Below are 22,759 nucleotides of genomic sequence, written 5' to 3'. Positions count from 1 at the left end.
TTTCAAAGCACAGTTCTTGGAGAATTTGTGGTTGGCCATTTTGCTGATCCATCCTTTGTTTCTCGTGTTATTACTTTACCTCTGTAAAATATAGAAGCAATCAAGTTGGACTTGAGTTTTCTTGGCCAGTGAAGTGATGTCCAGGGGTGTCCTCATCCAAGAGCCTTCTGGAAGCAACATTTCAGCGCCTCAGTGAATTCATAGAGCCCTGGGGCTGGCCCTCAGTCTTGCTGGCTTACTTTAGCCAGCACATTGAGAGAAGAACCTTTGAGTGAAGTGAAGTCTTCACATTTACCAAGCTCTGGACTAATGGAGAGAGTCAGAATACCATTTTAGTTAATTGGCTGATGCAGACCCATGAGAACACAGATAATGGTGGGCCTGGCAGCAGAGCCAGGGGAATTAGGTTCTCAATGCTGGCCACACATCAGAATTACCTGGGGGAGCTTTTAAAAATACAGATGCCCAGGCCCCACCCTCAAGGATTCTGATTTAATTGGCCTGGGCTGATTCTCAGCCAGGATGGAGCACCCGTGAGGGGTGAGCAGAATGTTTCAGAGCATCATGATGAGAGAGCCTGCTGCATCCATCTCCTCAATGGGATGGACATGCCATGGGGAGAGAAGTATTGGAAGTCATTAGTCAAGGCTCCCTCCCCGCTACGCAAAGCTGAATGGCCACTGCAATGGTCACCTTGGCTAGTTTTCCCTTTTCTACCCTTCTAGGCTGATTAACCTCCCTTTTGGGATTAATACATCTGTCATGTTATGGTCAGGTTTAAAGGTCTGAGAACCATTTTTTCTATTTAAGGCAAACGTGCATATCTCTACCATGACCCATCTGTACTAATTTTAATGTTACTGTGTCAAAGGGCTAATGTTTCTCTTTGTTTGCAAGTTATTGGAGACAACGTACTGTACGGTTGTGTGTCACTTAACGATGGGGACACGTTCTGAGAAATGCGTTGTTAGGTGATTTTGTCTTTGTGCCAACATCGTAGAGTGTACTTACACAAACCCGGATGGTACAGCCTACTACGCACCTAGGCTGTATGGTTCGCATCTTGTGGGACCACCGTCGTATATGCGCTCCATCGTTGATCGAACCATCATTATGGGGCGCATGACTGTACTGAGTACTAACATCTCTGTCTGTCTTTTGTTTCCTTTTTGGTGGGAGGAAACAATGCGTGTCCCTGATGAGACTGTGATTTTAGAACCAGCTTCTCTATCTCTTATCATTTCAAAGTTGGAAAAATAATTTTATTAAGCTTAAATGCTTGAGAATGTATACACTTAGGTACAAATCTGGCTCAGTAGGGGAGGCTGGTTTTCTACTGGGGACAAGATAAAGGCCCCGGATGGGCCATGGACCAAGGGCCTGAGCAAACACATGTGTGAGGGTGGTGGTGGATGCCAGGACAGGTCAGTTAACCCCAGATGGATCCATGTCTTCATACAATCTCCCAGAGCAGCCCCCCCGCCTCCTGACTCCTCAGTGCTCGCCTCTCCCATCCTCTGGGATCTTCCTCCATCAATTATCCCCCCTCGTTCTCCTGTCTCAGTCTTTCCCTCGATTCAGACTTCTTCCCTTCTGCTTACAACTCTTTGTCCAAACTTCCCTCAGCCCAGCCTCCTTTGGGAGCGACCACATCATCTTCAACATATGTTGGTCTGGCTTCTTCCCCCACCACGTTGTCATTAAATGAGTTAAAGATGGTCCCTGCATAGGAGCTTCCGTGTTGCCTACTTCTTATTAGCTCAAAGCCCACTGGCGCCAAACTCAAATTATTACACATCCAATTGCTTTAAATATAGCCCAAGTAATTTTAGCCTGCTTTGCATACCCATGAAACTGCATCCAACACCTGCTAGCCATAGGTAAGACCAGCCCTGTGGCTATAAAGGACCCCAAACTGCTGCTGCTCTTGGGAGCTCTCTGTCCCAGAGACTCCCCACCCGCCTGCTGAGCCACATCGCCTGGACATGTAAGCCCCCTCTCCGGTTCGAGTTCCCTTGCCCACTTCCACTTCTGGGTGGTGGCCCTGAACATGTCTCTGGAGGGTCTCCTGCTCTAAGCAACTCCCACCCCCCTGTATGCAAAAGCTTCTTGTGCAACACTGCCACCTCATGGTCCTGTCTTTTCTTTGCTCAGCCTCACAGCCCTCAAACTTGCCACACATGTCCTGGAGCCGCTCTTGCCCAGGTCACTGGCCACCTCTCAGCATCAAATCCAGTGGCCCCTTTCAGGTCCCTGCACTGAGTGATCCTGAAGGATTAGGCCCTGGAGCTGGGACTCTCTCTTGGAGCTCTTTGGCGCTCCTGGGGCTCCAGTGATGCTCTTCTCTCCGGTTCTCCTCCCACTTCCTCGTCCTCTACATGGTTTCAAAGCCTCTTAGGCAGAGTCTCTTCCTGTTTATTGTTTGAACTTAATTGGACCCTACATTTTCCCAAAGTCACAGCGCAGTGATGGACACCAGTACACATCCCTGGCAACAGTCCTTGGGAACACTGTTATTCAGTGCTTCAAACCACCTGCTGTGGGGGTTACACCTACTACGAATCACCCCTTATTTCCTCCATGCAGTATTGTGGTGTGAATTGAGAAAAGTTGTATCATGTGAACCAGACACCGGCAGCTCTCATCGCCTGTCTGGCAGCCTTCCAGGTCCAAAGGAGATGGGGAGCATAGGTTCCCAGAGGCCGGAGGTCGAGTTGGATCTTTGTCACCCCTGAAACTCCCAGTTAGGGCATCAGGACCTGCTCCTTGTCTTTGCACAATTTGTGAGAATTCCTGTTCTTTTGTCCTTGGGATTGTGTCTTGACGTCAGCTCAGATGGAAGGACATTTGGGGGTGTTTCTCCATCAGCTATATGATCCACAAAATAGAATACTCGTGGGATTCAAAATTGAAGTCCCAGGCCAAATCTTTTAACCTCTGTTGTATTGGTCACTGTGAGGGGAAGACAGTATGGCACCTGCTCTTGGCATCTCACCGCAAGTCAGAGGAAGATCTGAAGCTGGGGGAGGCTTCTGATATCCTTATCTGGCCCTGGAAGGACGTGGATGTTCTGCTTCTCTGGAGTGAGGCCCCGTGTGGGAATGGAGGTGTGCGTCATTTCCAAAAGACCGAGTTGCCTCCCCCTGCCTCTGCCTGTGAGCCGTCACTGGTGGGGTCTGAGTGTGCCTTCCGGTTTTCAATGTTTCAATTTTTGCAGTTAAGGCTTGAGCTTTGTTTCTCTTTCCTTGGCCCTGGGCTGCCACAAGCATGTTCCAGAGGACGGCATGGTGACTTACAGAGGGTCTAAAGCAGGGGTTCTAGGGAGATTTCTTGACACAGGGCAAAGACCACATATTGAGTTATGAATGACACTAAAGATGGGATCCATGGTTTATACAACATGAAGACTCATCTCTGCATTCTTTAGGTATGAGACTTATTTTGGGGGGATCATGGGATCTGAGAATACACAAGGTAGAGGGTTTTTCAATGTCTGTACTTTACAAGGAACCCCTATTTAGAATATATGAAGAAACATATATTCACCACCACCACCACATGGCAAAATATCCAAGAATGGGCAAAACATCAGAACAGAAAGTTTACAGATTAGGAAACCCAAAAGGCATATGAGGAGATGCTTCAGGAAACAGGGAAATGCTAATGAAAGCATTAAAACTAAGAGACGAGATTGACAGTCCAGTAAACACTGCATTGGATGCTCTGCTTTTAAGCTTCACCAGGATTCTGGCTGATACCTGATGCAGGAAGGCCCAGGGCCGTGTCCCAGAGTGGGAATCGGTGACCCAGTGGCACCAACCTCTGTCTCTCCTCGGCCAGCCTTGGGTGATGCCCTCCCACCATCACATCACCGCCATTTTGTTCCTCTCACTCTGGTGCTCTGCACCCTGATTATGGATTTCCAAACACACCGGGTACCTTTTCAGCTGTAGAGCTAAGGCCCCCTTTTTTAAGTGTTGGACAAATGATTCCTTTCTACAGAGTCCAGCTTTCCACCAGGTGCTTTGAGTACAATCCCAAGAGGCCTGGGAGAGGGCCAGTTTGCTGGGTGGCATGAGGCCTCACCCCTGTGTTGTGTACTTGTATGCACCATGTCACTTTCTTAGCTGGGACTTCTCTGCTCAACAGCTGTCTACTCTGTCCCCATCACTGAGGCATGATGAAGGCATAATTAGGCCAGGCTTGAAACAAACCTCCCCAGGGGAGTGGTAGCCTTCTTGGACCCACAACACCCACCAGACCCATTTCTTGGTGCTTTGTTTCATTCATCATTTGTTGTTTCCAGGTGGCACAACTCTGTGCTTGCAGGACGTCCAAAATGCCTTGAACTGGCTGCTGGCATCTGTATTGCATCTGGAATTCAAACAACAAAGGTGCTATACACTTATCAGAGCTCTTCTTGGTGGCTCACCCAAGCTTAATTATTTTTATGTGGACCTTAATGTGAGCAGAGCTGTGTCCCCCTCGGCAGAGTTGTTTAGTTCTCTTTTCTTCAAAGCTCTATCTTGCTCTGAATCAAGAGGAAAAGATAAAGATATTCATTTCCTGGAGAGCAGAGCGGGTATAAGCACCCCATCGATTCTCCAGGGCCCCGGTCGTCCCTGGGCTGCAGCGATGGCTCAGCTCTTGCAGCAGAAAGAGCATCATCTGCCAGATGAGGACAGGCCTCCGAGCTGGGGCAGGACGTCCGAAGCTTGAAGCGTGCCTCATCCCTGAAATATGCAAGCTGGGGATCCGGATGCGTTTCCTAGTGCCATCGCAACACAGTGCCACACACTGGGGGCTTCAACAACAGACATTTGTTCCCTCACAGTTTCAGAAACCAGTATTCTGAGATCAAGGTGTTGGCAGATTGGTTTCTTCTGAGGCTGTGAGGGAAGGGTCTGTTCCAGGCCTCTCTCTTGGCTTCTGGTGGCCTCAGATGTCCCTTGCCTTGTAGATGGCCATGCATCTTCTCCATCTCCCAGTGTGCCTACCACATCCCTCTCCCTCCCTGCCCCATATTTCCTTGAGTGTGCGATTTAGGGCACATTTAGGAAATCAGGATCAAACCCCTTGTTCTATATGTGCAAAGCCAAAGCAGAGGATTTCTTTAGCCCAGTGACCCACCCACCTGCAGCTGGACAGCCCCATCACGTGTCTGGAACTGGCCCCGTCTGCATTTATCCTAACTTGGTTGTTTACGGCAAACTGTGGCCCTAATTTGAGCAGCTTGGTTTGTTTTGTAGGAAGTGGCTTGGGTGGAGGCCTGGTTCCCGGGTGAAGCAGAGCTCTGAAGGTGACAGGCAGGCCCTGTGGTGAGCCATGTCCCCTTGTGCATTGCACACAGGATTAGGGTGACGTGGACAGGTGGGGGCGTTGTCCTGCCCGTTCTGTCTCCTAGAGGATGAGGGAACCAAATTGAACCTGGACAAAATGCCATAATGTGGAGACAGCTGTGCTCTTTCAATTCTTTTTAATACATTCACATGGCTGGGAAAGTGCCCTTCTGCTGTATTCATGGGGCAGTGCATCTAGCAAATTACGTTCATGTTCAACCATCAAGCCTGGGAACACTTGAAGTTGGGGTTATGTTCCCATGTGGAAATGTTTACCACTTTCCCCTGGGTTGTCTGTCTAGTATTTCTGACATGTAACCCCATGCTCTGGGGGAAAGAGAGCCCTCAGTTTCGGATTCAGGCCAACAAAGATTACTTACAAGTCAATTTGGAAAGGGCAAGTGCCTACTGCCCAGTGGGGACTGATCCAGGAGCACCGGACCTGCCATTCTTCTAACGCAGCCCATGCTCAGCTTCCTGTGGGGCAAAATGCAAAATCCAACCCCATTCCTTCAGGTTGCAATAGGAATGATGACTTCGCTGTAGTTCTCATTGTTGAGAGCAATGTCAGGGACACTTAGGGGCATGAATTGTCACTTTGTAGAGATATAGTATGATAGCACTTAGGACTATTGGTGGCAAGTATTAATTTCAGTCCAAAAAGAAGGAATTTATTCCAGAGATACAGGGATAATTTATAGAATCAAAGGGCAAAAATGCAACTGAACCTCAGGAAGGAGCTGGAACTGAATCAGCATAGATTCTGTGGGTCTATCTTTTTAATCTCTCTTACCATGTCCAAAACCACTGGTTATCAAATTTCCTGCACATTAGAATCCCTTTGGGGACCTTTAAAAGTGACTGATGCCTAAGTCCTACTGAAGATTCGGATTTAACTGGTTGGGGTTCAGCCTGGGCAATGGGACTTCTTTAATTTCCCCAAGTGATTCTAACTTGAGCAAATTTTGGGACCTGTTGTCCTAAATTGAGCTGCTCCTCTGACCTTTTGTCTCAGCTTCCAGGGAGCCCTCAATCTTTGATCAACACCAATATTCTCTTCTTTGTGCTTATGCCGCTCATTTGCAGGAGGAAATCACCACCAGGCAGGCGTTAATGGGAGTCACCAGATGAGATCAGGGACCTCAGCTGGGGCCTTAATGAAGTCCTAAAATCCTGCTAGGTTTTCCCAGGCTGCTCATTTCCCCAATCTTTGCCATGATTTCAAACCTTCTCCACCTCTTTGTACTGGATCCAGTTGACAGGTCCCCCGAGATCCACTGGGCCCTGCCCATATCCACCCACCCCCACCCCCACTGTCACCTGGGCCTTGCTTCCCACCTGAACTGTCCTGGTGAAGGTTCACGTAGTTTCCAGACTCTGCTGCCTCCGCCCCACAGACCAGGGAGCCCCCCGTGCTAACTGATAAGGGCAGCTAGTTTGCCCCACACCCACTGGACTGGGGCCCGCAGGCCCGGGCTCCCCATGGCTGCTTGAAGGGGCCAGGGACCATAACCCGGATGTGCAGGTCAGACTCTGACCTGTGGGAGACAGACGGCAGCAGAGAGCCAACAGATGGTTTCCAGACACCCTCATTTCCCTCCGTCTCTCTGGAGCTATCCTGCAAGACTGAGCAAGCAGCTGTGTTGGTCGGGAAGCTGTGGGCAGCTTGCACGGCCTTGAATTTCCTCTTCTGAGTCCCTGCCACGCTTCATTCTCTCTCTTTCCTCTTTCCAAGATTGTACTTGCTCCCCATAAAGTTTACATGGAGACTTTCGCCTTAGGTTCTGTTTTTGAGGGACCCAAGCTCAGACAGTCTATAAACGTTAAGACAACTTTGCTCAGTTAACTCAGAGAAAAAATATGAGCCGGAGATAAGGTGACCAACAGTCCTGGTTTGCCTGGGACGCAGGGGTCCTGGGACATAGGACTTTCAGTACTAAATCTAGGAAAGTCTCAGGAAAACTGGACCAGCTGGTCACACTCACCAGAAGGCAGGAGTGTGCCCAACTTCTCCCTTCCAAATGATACACCCATGGTCCCCGCAGCCTCCTTCCCTGGCCTGCCATGGGAAGGCACTCCCCCATTCTCTAAACTATGGGAGAACACACGGTATATTACCAGTCATCTAACAAGGCCGGTTGTCATTCGTTCAATACACATGTGTTGGATGTCCTCTGGACCAGGCTGGGTGCCAGGCCCTGGAAAGCTGAGGACAAAGGCCAGCATAGTGAAATCAGAAGGGTGGTGGAGGAATGGTACTGCCGAAATGCTGGGAATAAAATAAAAGACATGTTTCCGTCTCATAAATTGGGACTGATGCTTAAAAACTCCGAAACTTCCACAGGCAGAGAAGGTGAAGGGTATCGGTATGCCGGGCACTAATTCCTGGTGAGTGGAAGCACCGCAGCCCGTGAGTAAGGGATGTGAGAGCCAGGGATGGGCACGGGCAGGGCGCTTCTGCTTCTACGCACTGGGCGTCATTGTTGCAGATACCAACAGGTACCAAGGAAAGAGAGGGTATTTGTTTTAATGGTGCTAAGAGGCTAGAATGAGATAATATACGTAAACTCCTTACCATGGTAGTAAACTTAACAGTGATTCTGAAAGTTCTGTGAATAGTTATCTTACCCTTGGAGATGAAGAAAGGAGAGGAAGCAAATATTATGTTGCAAGCCCATGGCAGCTAGTCTCCAAAGATGGTACCCAAAGAACCATTCCTCCCAGGATTCAAGCTCTTTTCTTGTCCGTTGCCCATGGATCTGGGCTGGCTCCAGCTCTTTGTTTGCCAACGGAACGTGGTGGTAGTGATGGTAAATGACCCCTGAGCGAGGTCATAAGAAGCCCTGCAGCTTCTGCTTTGGTGTCTTAGAGCAGCATTTTAGGAGAAACCAGCTACCACGTTTGAAGTCTGACTTCCCTGAGACCTATGAGGAAGCCCAAGCTAGCCATGTGGAGAAGCCACATAGAGAAGACTGCCTGGCCAGCCCCCAGCTTTCTAGCCGTCCCAGCTCAGGCACCAGACATGCGAGTGAAGATGCTGTTTCGGATGTCCAGCAGTCAAGCCTTCAGATGACTGAAGCCCCAGAGGTCATCTCACTGCATTCACAAAGGAGACCCCCAGCAAGAAGTGCCCAACTGAGCTCAGTCAACACCAGAACCAGGAGAGATGATAAACTGTTGTTTCAAGCCATTGTAGTAGGTACCATCTAAAATGGCTCCCAACAATCCCCACCTCCTGGTATTCACACTCTTGCATGATCTCCACCCTGTCAGTGTTGGATGGACTGGTGGCTTGCTTCTAAAGAACAGAATAGAGCAAAAGTGAGGGGATGTTGCTTGTGACCTTGAATTATAATAGATCGTGACTTTCATCTTGCTCTCATGCTCTCTGGTTCTTCTCACTTGCTCACCAGATAAAGCAAAGCTACCATGTTGTAAGCTGTCCTATGGAGAGCCCCATGTGGCAAGGAACTGAGAGTAGCCTCTGGCCAACAGCCCATGAGGAACTGGATCCTGCCAACAGCCAAGTGCGTGAGCTTGGAGGCAGATCCTTGCCCAGTCGAGCCTTGAGATAACTTCAGCCCCAGCTGACACCTTGACTGCAGCCTATGAGACACTCTGAGCCAAAGGAGCCAGTTAACTGTGCTTGGATTCCCGACCCACAAAAACTGCAAGATAATAAATACTGTTGTTTCAAGTCACAAAATTCTGGGGTAAATTGTTATCTAGTAATAGATAACTAAAACAGCTACTATATGTTAGGGTAGTTTCTTATTCCACAATAAATAATGGGAACAAGCACAATGATAAGAAAGCAAAAACAACAGCCTCCTATTGTCAATAACTACTGAGCTGAGTTTCCTGGTATTGCTAAACTTGATAAGCAAGATGAAGCATTTGAATCAATAAGAGACCCTTGCTTCTAATGGTCTGTTCTTAGAAGGAAAGAAGACAGTGAGAAGTAAGCTCCCATGTTTGATGCAGCAAGTGGGCCAGAAGGCTTGTTGAAGGAAGGAAGGCCAGAGGCAAGTGAGCCTTCCTTCAAATGATGGGACGGGGAAGGCAGACGGTGAGAGAACTGAGCCACAGATGGGAGTACCTTAGTTCATGCTCTGCTTATTGGAGAGCGGAGGAGCCAGCTGAAGATGGGTGTCCAGGAGCTGTGAAAACCCAGGCCAAGGGATGTCACTAATGTCAACTGTCATCAACTGCAGTCAGGCTTACGGGGAAGTCCAGACTGAGATTTTCCTGCCTTGGAACGAAGAACAGGCAATTAGAGTTGTTAGTACTGAATTCCTCTATTCTCTGCATTGAATATATAAGTCAATTTTCCTTTTAAAGAAATCTTCTATTTAGAGGTGTTATGGACAGAAAGTTTGTGTCCTCCCCAAATTCATAAGTCGAGGCCCTCACCTCCAGTGTGGCTGTATTGGGAGTAAGAAACTAACTAAGGTTAAAGGGGAGGAGATCACAAGAGTATAACTACAAAATGCAAGATAATGTCAGTCATTAAATTAGGAAGGGAGTTTGAGTCCCTTGGAACAGACTGTTGACTTCCTAGGGTATCAAGACACTTGCAGGCGAGCCTCTTGAGTTGTCGCTGTCAACTGTGAAACATAGTGGTGAGTGGGAGTCAGCAAACTACAGACTGGGGGACTTGACGTTGGTCCTGTTCTAGAAGGAAGTTGTTTAAAAGGATAGTTTGTTGGCCCTTAGAAAATGAAATGACTGTTAGGCATGAATAGGAGTTCTTCTAAGAATAGGTGGTGTCAGACCAATCTTATTTCTGACATCATGATCCTTTTTGAAACAAGGTTGGTTGCAAATATGTACACACTCACACACACATCAAATTTCCAATCCAGTGGGATTACTGGGGAATGCTGTGGACATAGTATATCTGGATTTTAGAAGGATTTTTAATAAGAACAAAGTTGATAAATGTGGGCTGAGTGCCTCTGAGGTTAGAGAGACTACAGCTGGCGGCCCATTTGCACCCGGCCTCTGCTGGTCACCATGTCCCTGTCACATTCCACAATGCTTGGGACATCAAATGGAAGAGCACGGGCTTGGGTTAGGTCGTCATGAGTTCTTACCAGTCGTCCCTGAGAAAATCACTCAACCTCTTTAGGCCTCAGTTTCCTGTCTGTAAAATGAGGATTTCGACCATTGATGAGTCATCAAGTTGTTAAGAGAGTTCCTTGGCTCGGGCCTTAGACTTTGCAGATGCTCAGTAAATGCTAGTTATTCTCACTGGACGGCATGACCCTGAGCCCAGAGCCGAGTAAGTGTCATGAGAGTGGAATACTGGGCCAAATGGGCCGATGCTGCCAAAATATGAACTCATTCTCAGGCTGGTGCAGCCCTCACCTGAAATGTGTTCCATTCTGAAAGACAAAGCTTGCCAAACAGGAGCATGCTCTGAGGAGGGGAGCCGGGAGGGGGACTGGAGGAGTCTCACATGAGGGATGGCTGACGGACCAGACAAGCCTTCTCAGAGCCCCAGAATATGTGGGGTCCCTCTCCCTTCGTCACATACACGGTCACAGCACCTTCCATGTCCTTTTCCATCACCGTTGTAACTATGCCGTTATTCGGTTAGTATTTGTTTGCTGGCGGTGTCCCTCACTGGAAGGTCGGTCCCAGGAGGACAGGGACTTGTCCGCGTATTCACGTCATGTTTCCACAGTTGAGAAGAGCGCCTAGTGTGCACCGAACACTCAGTTAACGTTGGAAGAACAAATAAGTGAGAAAAAGTGATCTAAGAGACACTGGACAGCAGCCCAAGGGAGAAATTACCAGGAGGCAGTTTGGGCCTCAAAGATGTGAACTCTTTTTAAAACCTGGAGTCATAGGATAACAGCTAGGGCTCCGTGGGGGCGTCTCAGGAGAGGCCAGGCAGCTGGCACCTCCTCGGAGCAGGCATTTCTGCACCAGGTAAGCCCACTTCAGATCGGAGGTAAAAACTGGCTGCCTTGGGGCAAATGTAGCTGGCAAATGTGTTTTGTTTAGTCCTCTTGGAGTTTAAAATATTTTTCGAGTTAGTTTCCAGCATTTCAGAATCAGAATGTATCCCATAAAAAATCATATTTGACGTCAGACTCTTTCAAAGCGTTGAGTGGCAGCTGCCCATTTAGACGATGCACACTGTCTAGTCCACAGTATCCACCTGACCTACGTCCCTGTCACCTACCTGTGCCCGCAGGCACTGGGGCTTATGTTTCTTGTTCTTGTGGTCATGAAGAGCCCTTTGCCTCCAAGTGTCTACGGAAAGAATTCAAGAAATAATCTTTTGTTATCATTCCTTTAAGAGCTGCGGTTTAGGATGCAGAGTGCTAATGGAATTTCTTGTTGTAATTATTTGGTATTCAGGCTGTTGCTTTGCTTGGCATCCTTGCTTCCTTCCCACTTCCCAACCTCCCGCTCCCCCTGGAGATCAGTCCAAACATCACGGCATTCTCTCTCCTACTCCCCCCAACCCTTCCCCAGGTGAGTTAGGCGCCCTTCCTCAGTGCCAGTGTAGCAGTCTGTGCTGGTCACATTTGGTTTTGGTAACATATTTTGTAAGTTTGCTGAGGGCGGAAACTGTATCTTATTCATGTTAGTATCTTCCCCCCAATACCAAGCTTATTGACAGCTTAGTGACGAATGAGGATACACTAGGAAGGAAGCTTGAGTCTTTTATTTTCCTCATTCATATTGACTTTAAACCCACAGCAGCGTGGGGACAGGGGACCTTTTGACCAATGCTCCAAAGAGAATCTCGGAGATATCCAAACCGTGGCTCTCATCTGTTCTTGATTACAGAAATGTAGAACTGTGAGCCAAGGTCCTAAATCAAGAAAGCGCTTTTGGTCAGCTGATCCCTTCACGCTGTCTGGAAACAATTTCAACAGCCATGGGCCCCTGACATTTGCTCCTGTTGCAGCACCTTGGCAGACCCAGGACGCACCATCAGTTACATCTTCAGCTCTGTGGGATGCTGGATGTGGGATCTATACCAGCATCCTCCCTGAGGGACAGTGCTTGTACCAAGGATGGAGAATCTGCACAGCATGGTAGCTGGAGTTTAGAAAAGGTTTGGGGGAGAAGCTACCAGAAAAAGCCAGGAAAGCTCTCCTGTCATCACTCAGGCGTGTCAGAGGTTTGCCGCGGCTTTTAACCTCTTTGAGGTCACAAACCTCTTTGGGAATATGGAAGGTTGTAGATCCTCCTCCCAGAAAAATGCAGACACCCAGAGTGTCTTTCAGACAACTGCAGGGCATTCATGGACTCCCACAGTCCATTCTTATGCCCTGGTTAAGACACCCTGGAAGCAGGGGGGTGAATGAATTAATGTGCTGTCTCCTCAGCTAGGGACAAGGGGTAAAGAGTCTAGTCATTCATTCATTCATTCATTCATCCACTCTATTGTGAACCCTTGACTAAGCCCCAAGTTCAGGGCCGGCCTCTGTGCTCGCGGGGTGCAGGGGAGGTAGATGCGCTGCTGCGCCTCCTTCCACGGGGCCTGGCTGTGCGCTGTCTCCTGCTCCCAGATTGCCCGTACCCCACGCCCCGCCCCCGGCTGGTCGTCCCCATCCCCGGCCTGTCGTGGGGGGGGGTCCCCTCACTTCGCTCTTGCACCGCCTTCCCCGGCCACGCACCTCCCACCTCCCCTGGGCGCGCCCCACTTTCACCCGGGCCGACAGTACCCCCAACTCGGGCCATGCGCCCCGTCCACTGTCCGCGCGCCACCCCCGTCGCCCATGCGCCCACACTCCGGCCCCTCCCCTGGCCACCTGACCCCCTTCCCCCCGGCCGCCTGTCCTCGCTTCACCCCTGCCGTGCGCCACCGCCTCGCCCGTGCGCTCCACCCCGGCCCCTCCTGTGGCCGCGGCCCGGCTTCCCCCGTCGCGCGCCCCCCGGCCGGGGCCCCTCGGGCCGCTTCCGCGCACGTGACGCGGCCGCGCTTGCTCGGACGAGGCCAGCGGCTCCGGCTGCGGCTCCGGCTCCGGCAGCGGCTCCGGCTGCGGCTCCGGCTGCGGCTGCGGCTGCGGCGGCTGCTGTGCGGCACCGGGCGGGCTCGGGGCGCAGGCCGGGCCGAGGGCCGGGCGCAGCGATGGAACCGTGAGTGCTGGCCCGGCGGGCGGGGCGGGGGTCCCCGGGCGCGCGGCCGGAGTCGGGAGCCCCCAGCGGGGGCCGGCCACGTGGAGCTCGGGGGCCGCGGGAGGAGCGCCGCCGGGGCTTCGTGGGGGCTCCTGGCGCAGGGCTCCGAGCCACCGGCTGGAGGGAGCAGTGGAGACGGGGTCGGGGTTCCGGGACCGGCCTCGGCCAGAGCGCGCCCGGGGAGGGCCCTTCGAGGCCGGCTCTGGCCCTGCTGCTTAGGGGAACCGAGTGACCCCCGTCCCTCCCCAGGGCAGCCTCATTGGGATGGCCTGTCCTTTCCGGAGCCTCCTCGCCGCCTTCCTTCTGGCGGCCCAGCCTCCCCTGGAAAGGCGGTGGCCCCTGCCCCGGGCGGTGGCCCTATTCATCAAAGCGCCCAGAGCGCCCCGCTCTGCGTTTTGCGAGGGGGCCCAGCTCCGGGGAAAGTGAGATGCTTTCCTAGGGCTTTTTGATGATGTTGGCACGTTGGGAGGCAGCCACAGCCTCTTCAGATCTCTGGGAGGCCCAGTTTATGAGTTACAATCTGCTGACTTTGGGCCCTTCTCCCTCTGTGAAGTTCAGGGGTTTTAATGAGGAAAAACCTGTCCAGGGCCCCATAGACGCTGTCCCTAAAGCTTGCTTTTGACGCAAGAGTGTCACCTGGGTGTCCTCCAGGGGCCATCCGGAAAAGAAGGAGAGAGAATTAGAAAGAAGTTTAGCTCTTGGGTTGCAGTCCCGGAGGAGTGCCTGGCGTCTCTGCTGCGTGGAGCAGCGGCTGTGACAGGTTTGGAGGGCAGGTTCCCACAATTGCAGGCAGCCTTACGACGGTACCGTGTGAGTGTCTCTGTGTCTTTGGGGTTTTAGAGGCAGAAAAGGTTTGCAGTGGACCTCTGCTGATTTCCCTGAGGACAGAGGGAAGTAAGGTCCGGAGGTGGTGCCTGAAAGCAAACACGAATGATGTAAGGAGAGTTTTTTCCTCCTTCTTCCTCGGGAGGTTCTGGCTTTGGTTAATCACTTTAGTACAGCATAGAAAACCAGACTAGCGTAAAATGTCAGTCCGAGATCGATGTTTTAAAGGTCTTTCTTTTGATTAAACCCCAGGCAGAGATGGGTGAGCAGTCGCCTCTTACCCATCAAATGACACGATTCCTTTGTGGTGTGTGTGAATAGCACCTTTGGAATACTTTGCGAAGGTGCCTTTTGGAGTTGTGCCAAGTTGTGACCCCGTAGCAGAGTGACAGCCAGCATGTTTTAGGAGTTTCCCCGTGTTGTCCGTTTGACTCAGACTAGAGAGGCAGAGTTTGAAGTTGGTGTGGGCGTGAGCCCGGACTTCAGTCGGGTCTCCTGCGGGAGTCCTGTGCTGTCTGTTACACGACGGGGAACTAGACCACGCAGGAGCTATTAACTAAAGGAGGATTTGCAAAACCACGGTGCGAATGAAGGGTTTTAGTGGAGCATTCGAGTTTCTGCCGCTGCGGAACTGTATGTAGGCAGCACGGACAGTCTCCCGGAAGCGGGGCTGCAGGCTCTGCTGAGCAAGGGGCTGGGGTGGTGGGTTGTGGTGACCTGGAGGTCAGCCCCCCCATCGTCCAGCATTCGGAATGGCACGGACCTAGAAATCGGAAAAAGTCTTTGGCAGCGTATAAAAATCCTACAAGAAAACAAGCCTGACTATCTAAAGTGTGTACAAGATTTAGGTGCCTGGTCAAAGTGCTCTTGTTGGCAGGTGTGAGAGAGGGTCTCACGGTGGGAAAGGTAAGAAGTGATAGGAGCAGGGAGAGACGCCAGGGAAAGAGTGGGGTGGGGAAGACTGGAAGAGAAGAGAGGGGTCTGGGGGAGCGGTGGCACTGGTTAGGGGTGGGGGTCAGTGTGGGCTCTGTCGCCCTGCAGATCCTGGCCTTGTGACCTCACTGCTCACATGAGGCCCAGCCTCCTCTTTTTAAAAGGGCCATTTAAAAATTGCCATCAAAACCTGTCAGAGTATGGAGTTCTCAGTTCTTAAAGCTTTATGCGTCAGTTTCCTGCTGACTCTATTCGTTTTCTGGTAATGCTGGGGAAGGGAGAGAAGCCAGGAGTTCGGGAGGAGAGGACGGTGCTGGGCGGGTCTCAGTCGCTAATGGGACTTCCTGTTTGAGCTGAGGGCTACCCCTGGTTGAGGGTGCCCAGGTGCCTTTGTTGCTTTGCTGTCACTGTAGCATTGCTCTGCAAACTTAAATCAGGTTGGCATTTTGTGTGTGTCTTGCTGGTTCACCCATCTTTTAAAGAGTGTATTTTACGTGTCAGTTTCCTCCAGGAGCATGCAAGTGTGGAAGTGTATTAGTTCGACTCCTCTTCTGCCAGCAGTGAAGGGGTGGCACCGACAAATTAACATAGTGGAGCCCTGCTATGGTGTCTGCGTCCTGGTCCTTGAGGGGAGACCAGGCCCGGGTCAGTACCTATTCCTGCAACCAGAGTCATTTAGGATTGTGTCTCTTAGAATTTTTTTTTTCCTGAACCAAAATGATCTATGTACCAGGTACTGTTGTAAGTGCTTGATATGCATCATTTCATGTAATCCTCACAGCCGCCCTCCCCATAGGGAAGTTTCTTTTATCGTTCCCATTTCACAGATGAGGGAACTGAGGTGCGGAGAAGTCAAGTGAGTTTCCCAAGGTCACAGCTTCTAAGTCGCAGAGCTGAGACTGAAGCCCAGGTAGTCGGCTCCGGAGCCCACACTCCTGATGTACAGTAGTCCCCCCTTCTCCGGGGGGAATGCGTTCCAAGACCCCCAGGGGATGCCTGAAATCACAGACAGTACTGAGCCCTATGTATGCTATGTTTTTTCCTGTACGTAGATACCCAAGATAAAGTTTAATTTGTAGATCAGGCACAGTCAGAGATTAACAACAGTAACTAATAATAAAGTTGGCTTTGGTGCCTTTATTAAGTAAAGTAAGGGTTACGTGAGCACAAGCCCTGTGACACGGCGACACTTGATCTGATAACTGGGATGGCTGCTGAGTAACCGACGGGCTGGTAGGTGTCCAGCGTGGATCCTCTGGACAAAGGGCTGGAGCAGGACGGTGCGAGATTTCGTGACGCTGCTCAGAACAGCATGCAGTTTAAAACTTATGGGTTATTTCTGGAATTTTCCATGTAATATTTTCGGACCACGGTTGACCATGGGTAACTGGAAGCGTGGAAAGTGAAACCTTGGGTAAGGGGGCACTACTGGGTACTCTGCTGCCTCTCAGTAGCAGCTGGCGATGATGGGCGCTTAGCACGGGCTTTCGTGTCACAACTCCCTTCACTCCCAGCAACCCTAGGTGGTGGGGTCCCTCAGTTTCCTGAATTTTACAGGAACCAGGGTCCCAAGAAGTAAAGTGTCTTGCCCCGGGTCAGCCTGCTGGTCAGGGGTGGTGGGGCCTTCCAGCCCAGACAACCAGCCTCCAGAGTCCCAGTTCGTAACCACTGGGCTACACAGCCTGGAGCTGGGTGGGGGTGCTGCCTGAGCTGACCAGTGTGTGGCCTGCTTCCCTGTTCTGTTTGCCCTGGGAAGGGTGTTCGATGACCCAGCCAACACGGTCCTGGGTGTGAGTCACTGGGCTTGCGGCCTGGCGGGCATCCAGGTGAATTCATGGTTCTTTGAGGAGCTTAGAACATTGTTCATTAAAATGCGTTAGGAGCTTGTTGGGCTTTGAGTGCTTGCGCAGTGGCCTTTTTTTCTTTTTTTTTTTTTAAGGGAGATTGGCCCTGAGTTAACATCTGTGCCCATCTTCCTCTACGTATATGTGGGACGCCTGCCACAGCATGGCTTGATGGGCGGTGCCATGTCCACACCAGGGATCCGAACAGATGAACCTCAGGCCGAGGAAGCGGAACATGAGAACTAAACTGCTGCTTCACCGAGCCGGCCCCTACACAGTGGCTTTTTTGAAGTGCTGAAGATAAATTATTTGTAATGTATTTAAGTCGGCTGATTGAAATGTCAGAGTTCTTCTGTTCTTCCCCTCAGAGTGTCTTCTCAAAACCCACTAAATGGTAGGTTATTTAAAAAGGAAAGATTTTGGTGAGGGGTTAAAGAGTGAGTGTGATGGGCCTCTTTTCCCCCCTGACCTTGTGGGTACAGGTCCCACCTCCACCTCCTGCTGACCAGGACCTCAGAGTGTGTCCTGCCCCAGCCTCTGTTTTCCCCTGTGTGAAATGGGCTGATCGCCCCAGGCTCCTGGGGAGCCTCCTGGCCTGTACCAAGCAGGTGCTTAGGGAACGCCACGTCCTCCTGCCCTGCTGTTGGTTGGGTTCTGAGCTGGAGTGGGAGATTGCACAGTGGGTCTTCAGAGATATTGGTGGATGAAAACTGAGATTCTTTTAAAAAGAAAAAGTACGGGCCAGCCCGGTGGCACAGCAGTTTAGTTTGCACGTTCTGCTTCGGTGGCCCAGGGTTCACTGGTTCGGATCCTGGGTGTGGACCTACACACCGCTTGTCAAGCCATGCTGTGGCAGGCGTCCCACATATAAAGCAGAGGAAGATGGGCACAGATGTTAGCTCAGGGCCAGTCTTCCTCAGCAAAAAGAGGAGGATTGGCAGCAGATGTTAGCTTAGGGCTAATCTTCCTTAAAAAAAAAAAAGAAAGAAAAAGTAGAGGGAGAGAAAAACACAGCTATTACTCCTGAGAAATACCTTGGTTGAGCTTGTCCTGCCTATTCACACTGTTCTGAGCACGTCCTTATTCGCTGATGCCCGTCCGCAGTCCTGTGGGTGTTGTGCTGTGTCTGACTCCCAGATGAGGAGACAGACCCTGCGTGGTCCTTGGCTTGCCTGCCGTCGTCTGCCCAGGAAGTGGGGGAGCCGGGATCTGAACCTGCCCGACAGGCACCAGGCCGGTGCCCTGGCCACGGGAGAAGAGATGATTTTTATACAGCTTATGAGAAAAAGAAAGTCTCAGCGAAAATGTGAGAATGGACCGAGAGATTGAAGGTCCCTTTCCACTGCCCAGATTCTCATTTTTTCATTCGGAAGTGGGAAATCCAGGTATGAGTCAAACAAGGAGCAAAATTTGTAATTCTGGAATATTTTCTGTCTTGTCCACGTACTGTATTTGTGACTCCATGACACGAGACAAGTACGTGTCAATAGAAACCCGTCGGTCTCCTGGACACCGTTGTCTCCTGCTCCACCGCGAGTGTGGGTATCCCTGGGGTCCTGGGAGGGGCACAGGCTGTTGGTGCTGGGTTTTCTTCCATCTCTGCCCCATTGCTTGAAGACAGCGCCCCGAGGTGTTTTCTCGCCTTCCTTGCCTGCTCACATTTGTCCATTTCCTGGTCCTTCTGCTTCAGGCCCATGAGGAGTCAGGCACAGGGAGGGCGGCCTCCCCGCTTCTCCTTCCAGGGCTGTGTGAGGAACTCTTGTGAGGCCTGCGTGGAGGGAGAAGTGCTTAGCGGGAAAAGTGGTGTTGGCTCCAGTGGCCCTGGAGAGGAAGGGCATCCCGCTGAGGTATGTGGCCTGGACTGTGCCCACAGAAGGCACTTGCTGAGAGGACAAAGGCCAGAGCCACAGAAAACGTTAAAGGGCAACGGTGGGAGAAAAAGGTTAAATGTGCAGTTCAGTGGTCGAGAATTGATCATAGCAGGAAGATACGAGAACATGGAGGAAAGCAGAGTCAGACCAGGGAAGTGGGCGCAGGAATGGAAGGAGGCAGTAGTTGTTGTGCACCTGCCGTCGTAAGGCACAGAGGGGAGCGTGGAAATATGTGAACAGTCGTCACCCGCGATGAGATCTGGAAACGGGCGTGTGCCTCCTGACCTGCAGTCGAGGAGACATTGCTTCCTCAGAGTGGTTGGGTGGCTTCATGGGAGGCAGGCCCACAGCTGAGGACTACGGGAGGGCAAGGATGCAGTGACTCAGGGGGAGTAGGCAGGGCAGCGCCCAGTGACAGGGCTGCTTGGTGACTCTCACGTTCTGAAAGGACAGGTGCAGGTGGCTGAGCTAGGAGGCTTCCATGCCTGCGTGACTGGCTATCTTGAGTTTCATTTTTAATCTTGGTCTGTTTTGGGGGTATGTGTATTGATGGGAAGCATTTGATGCTAATAGAGTATCTCATGAGAAAGGACTTAAAGCACAAGAGTGTCCAGAAGACCAGGTCGGCATGTCCAGGGTTATTCGACGGCTCTGGGTGCCTGTGACCTAGGTGGTTTCCGTCTCTCGGCTCTCTGTCCTGGGCTATTGGCGGTGTCCACCCTCTTAGGTGTGGTGTGGCTTCAGTCACTCGGGCAGTTATGTCCACTGAGGTCAGAGAGGGTTTTCTTCTCATCCATCTCTTCGTTAGGCAGGAAATCCTTTTCTAGCAGCGCCTGGCTGAGTTCCCTCAGGTTCTGCACCCTAGTTGGGAGGAAGGCTGGGAGGGCGAGGGTCTGGCATTTTCAGCCTCTGTTACAGGAGCCTGGTCCGGTGGGCAGGGGATCAGGGTGGGAGGGCGGCAGGAATGGCCCTGACAGACAGCAGGTGTGCTTCTGTCCCGCCCCCAAGAAAATCCCTTTGTCTCCCGTGGCTCCTGTGCCTTCTTTGGAGTGAAGTGGGGGTGATAGTGGAACAGTTGTGTCAAAACAAACAAGCAAACACCCATCCACGTGTGACAGGCATGCCAGTGACAGCTGGTTGTGAAGTGTTTGGCTGTCACTCTGAGTGACAGGGAAGTCACTGGAGAGTTTTGAACTGAGAACGAATGCACTGGCTTTCATGGGAGTGGCTAGAGGGAGAGCAGAGCGTGGGATGCTGAGGGTGGAAGCTGGAGTAGGGAGGCTACTGCAGTCCAGGGAAAGAGGGCAGAGGCTCCATCGGAGAAGTGAGAAGGGTTGAGTCTCCATGTATATATATATTTCTTTTTAAAGCTTCAGTGTGTGGTTGTGTATCCTGGCTATTAGTTAAGTTCTCTATGTGAGCCACTGCCACAGTATGACAACTGATAGACACGTGGTGTGGTTCCACCACCGGGAAATGCACCGGGGCCGTGGTGGTGAGAGTGCCATATCTTAACCACGAGACCACGAGGGCTGGCTCTAGTCTCCATATATTTTGGAGGCCTTGTTGATGGATCCTATGTGGGGAGTGAGGAGAAGACAGATGTCAAAGGTGACTCCCCGGTTGTCGGCCTGAGAACCCAGAAGGTTGGGAAATGGTTATGAATATGCATAATGAAGGGAAGGCAGGGTTTATAGTGATTTGGATTATGGCTGCAATTTTTTGGGTTGGCTTTCCATTAAGGTGTTTTTAGTTTCTCTAGGAATTATTTCCGTGATATTTTAAATCACCCATGAAATAGAGATTAATTTAGAAGGGACCTGGAGAGTCCAAGGTGATGCTAAGGGAACAGTCTGTTCCATTGCATTTGAAAGGTCTTCCGAGGACCTGGGGGCTCCAACTGGGCCAGAATTTTAGAGTGTGTATTAGATGCCTGAATGTGAAAAGATATATGGACCTGGAGAGAAGGCTGGTATATGGGTCCCATCAAGAAAAGAAAAAAGGAGAGACACTCATTGTGAACTGGCAAGATGTTGTAGGAAGACATCTTGCCCTGGTTATTCAGAGAGATTTCATCAGCTGCTGTGCTTGACTTGGCCAGGGTGTATGGAGCAACGGGGAGCCCTTTCCTGCCCCCTACCATCTCACCACCAGCTTGAGGGAACCACATGAACACTTTTGAGATAACTGATGAAAGTCGAGCTGAGTAGGTGTTTTCTGAATGCCTCCCATGTGCCGAGCCTGGTGTCCATGCAGATAGATCGGTACCTTGTCTTTGGGCACTCAGCTGTGTAGTGCAGACCACATCCATTGTCGTGGTTTAAAAACATGGGCGGCGTGATGGAGAAGTGAGGGAAAGCTTCATGGAGGGGGTGGGACGTACAGGTGACCCTGAGTGCTGGATCAGATTTAGATGGTTTGGTGGGGAGAAGAGAGAGCATTTCATATCAGGAGAGCAGTGCGGGAATGGGCTGGTGTGGGGTCTGGCTTGACTGTGTTGGGAAGCGTTACAGAATTTAAGCACTAGAGTCTGATGCTTGGGTTTGAATGCTGCGTCTGCCACTTAGTACCTTTGTGATCTGGGGCAAGTTATCTACTTTTCAAAGCCTGAGCTTTCTCGTCTGTGAGATGGGGGCACTAGTGGTACCTACCTCAGAAGGTAGTTGTGATGACTAAGGGAGGCAGTAACTCATGTAGGATATGTACAGGGTTGGATTTGGGGGGACCTTGAAAGCTGTAAAGGAGGAGTTTGAATTTGATCAAGTGGCTCTGGGGAGCCACATGGGCTTTCTGTGCAGGGGTAGCATGTTAAAAGTTCTGTACCACCCCCAGAGGAAGATGCGTCTGGAAGGCTGCTGCCTACTTGTGGTGGGAGTTACTGAGGGCTTGGACCGCGGGACTGGCGTTCTGAGATGAAGAGAAGTTAGGACGCAGGGCATCACCTCTTCCTGGCTGGCGGGATGTGTGGGATGCATGAGAGATGGGCGTCATTCATCAGTGATGACTTCATGGACGGGCATCATTCATCAATGATGACACCATTCATCAGTGACTCCAAGACTTCAGGATCGGGGCTGGAGAAAGGGTAGAGGCAGGAAGGGGGCAGTGGGAAGCAGTCTTTCATTTACGTTATTTTATTTTTTAATGGGTTCAATTTTAAACCTATCGACTGTAACGTGATGTGAAAGACATTCTAAGTGAAAATGTCTCGGGAGACCCTGTTTTGGAGGGAGTCAGGGGCGGGCAAGAAGTTGGGGATGGTTCCTGGAGGCAGGAAGGACTGGTGAAGAGGAAGCAGGAGGTCCCCAGTATTGGAAAGCCTGTACAGTGTGGGGTCTTGAATCTGGCTGGAGAGCTGCCGGAGGAGGACGGGTGACAGTAGAGGGGGAGATGGAGGATGGGTTAAGGCCTCGGGGTCCGAGACCTCTCAGTGGCTGGCTGTGTATATTTTCTACTTCACAGTCTTGCCTCTGAGCGTTTACACAACTATTCCTCCTGTTGGTGACCAAGGCTTTCTGCTCACCAAGACTTGCCCGGGCTTTGGTTAGTGTAGGTTCACTGAATTGTTAGAAACACGCTGGCATTTCAGCCAGGAGGTGAAATGGGAAGTAGGCAGAGAAGTCACCGGGCGCCGGGTTCAGGGCAGGAAGCGGGCTGGGAGGCGGCTGGGAGTGTGAGGTGTGAAGTCCCGAGCTCACCTCACGCAGTGGCCCGGACTCCTGGCTGCTGCCTCTTCCATGTCAAAGTTTTGTTGTTTTGATCAACAGTGTAGACGTGCGATTTGTCTGGAATAGGGTGATGT

General features: G+C 51.1%; 1 protein-coding gene across 4 annotated transcripts in view; it reads left to right on the top strand.

The window, feature by feature from the left end:
* Positions 1–22,759, top strand: part of TMEM181 (transmembrane protein 181) — a 72,716-nt gene that overhangs the window by 4,516 nt on the left and 45,441 nt on the right. Inside the window, exons 1-2 of one of the 4 annotated variants that reach the window (XM_070483605.1) lie at positions 13,266–13,445; positions 17,182–17,480. The exons of 2 other annotated variants lie outside the window; for them this stretch is intronic. In XM_070483605.1, the coding sequence (XP_070339706.1) occupies positions 17,401–17,480 (80 nt within the window). In that variant the 5' untranslated portion in view covers positions 13,266–13,445; positions 17,182–17,400. Of the gene's footprint in view, positions 1–13,265; positions 13,446–17,181; positions 17,481–22,759 lie in introns of those variants that run through there. One more of the 4 variants, XM_044760912.2, reaches the window with a different exon arrangement.

This window comes from Equus asinus, chromosome 1 (genome assembly GCF_041296235.1).
Source record: "Equus asinus isolate D_3611 breed Donkey chromosome 1, EquAss-T2T_v2, whole genome shotgun sequence".
Lineage (NCBI taxonomy): Eukaryota > Metazoa > Chordata > Mammalia > Perissodactyla > Equidae > Equus > Equus asinus.
Note: the sequence above shows the minus strand (reverse complement) of the source record. Positions and strands in the feature narration are given on the sequence as shown.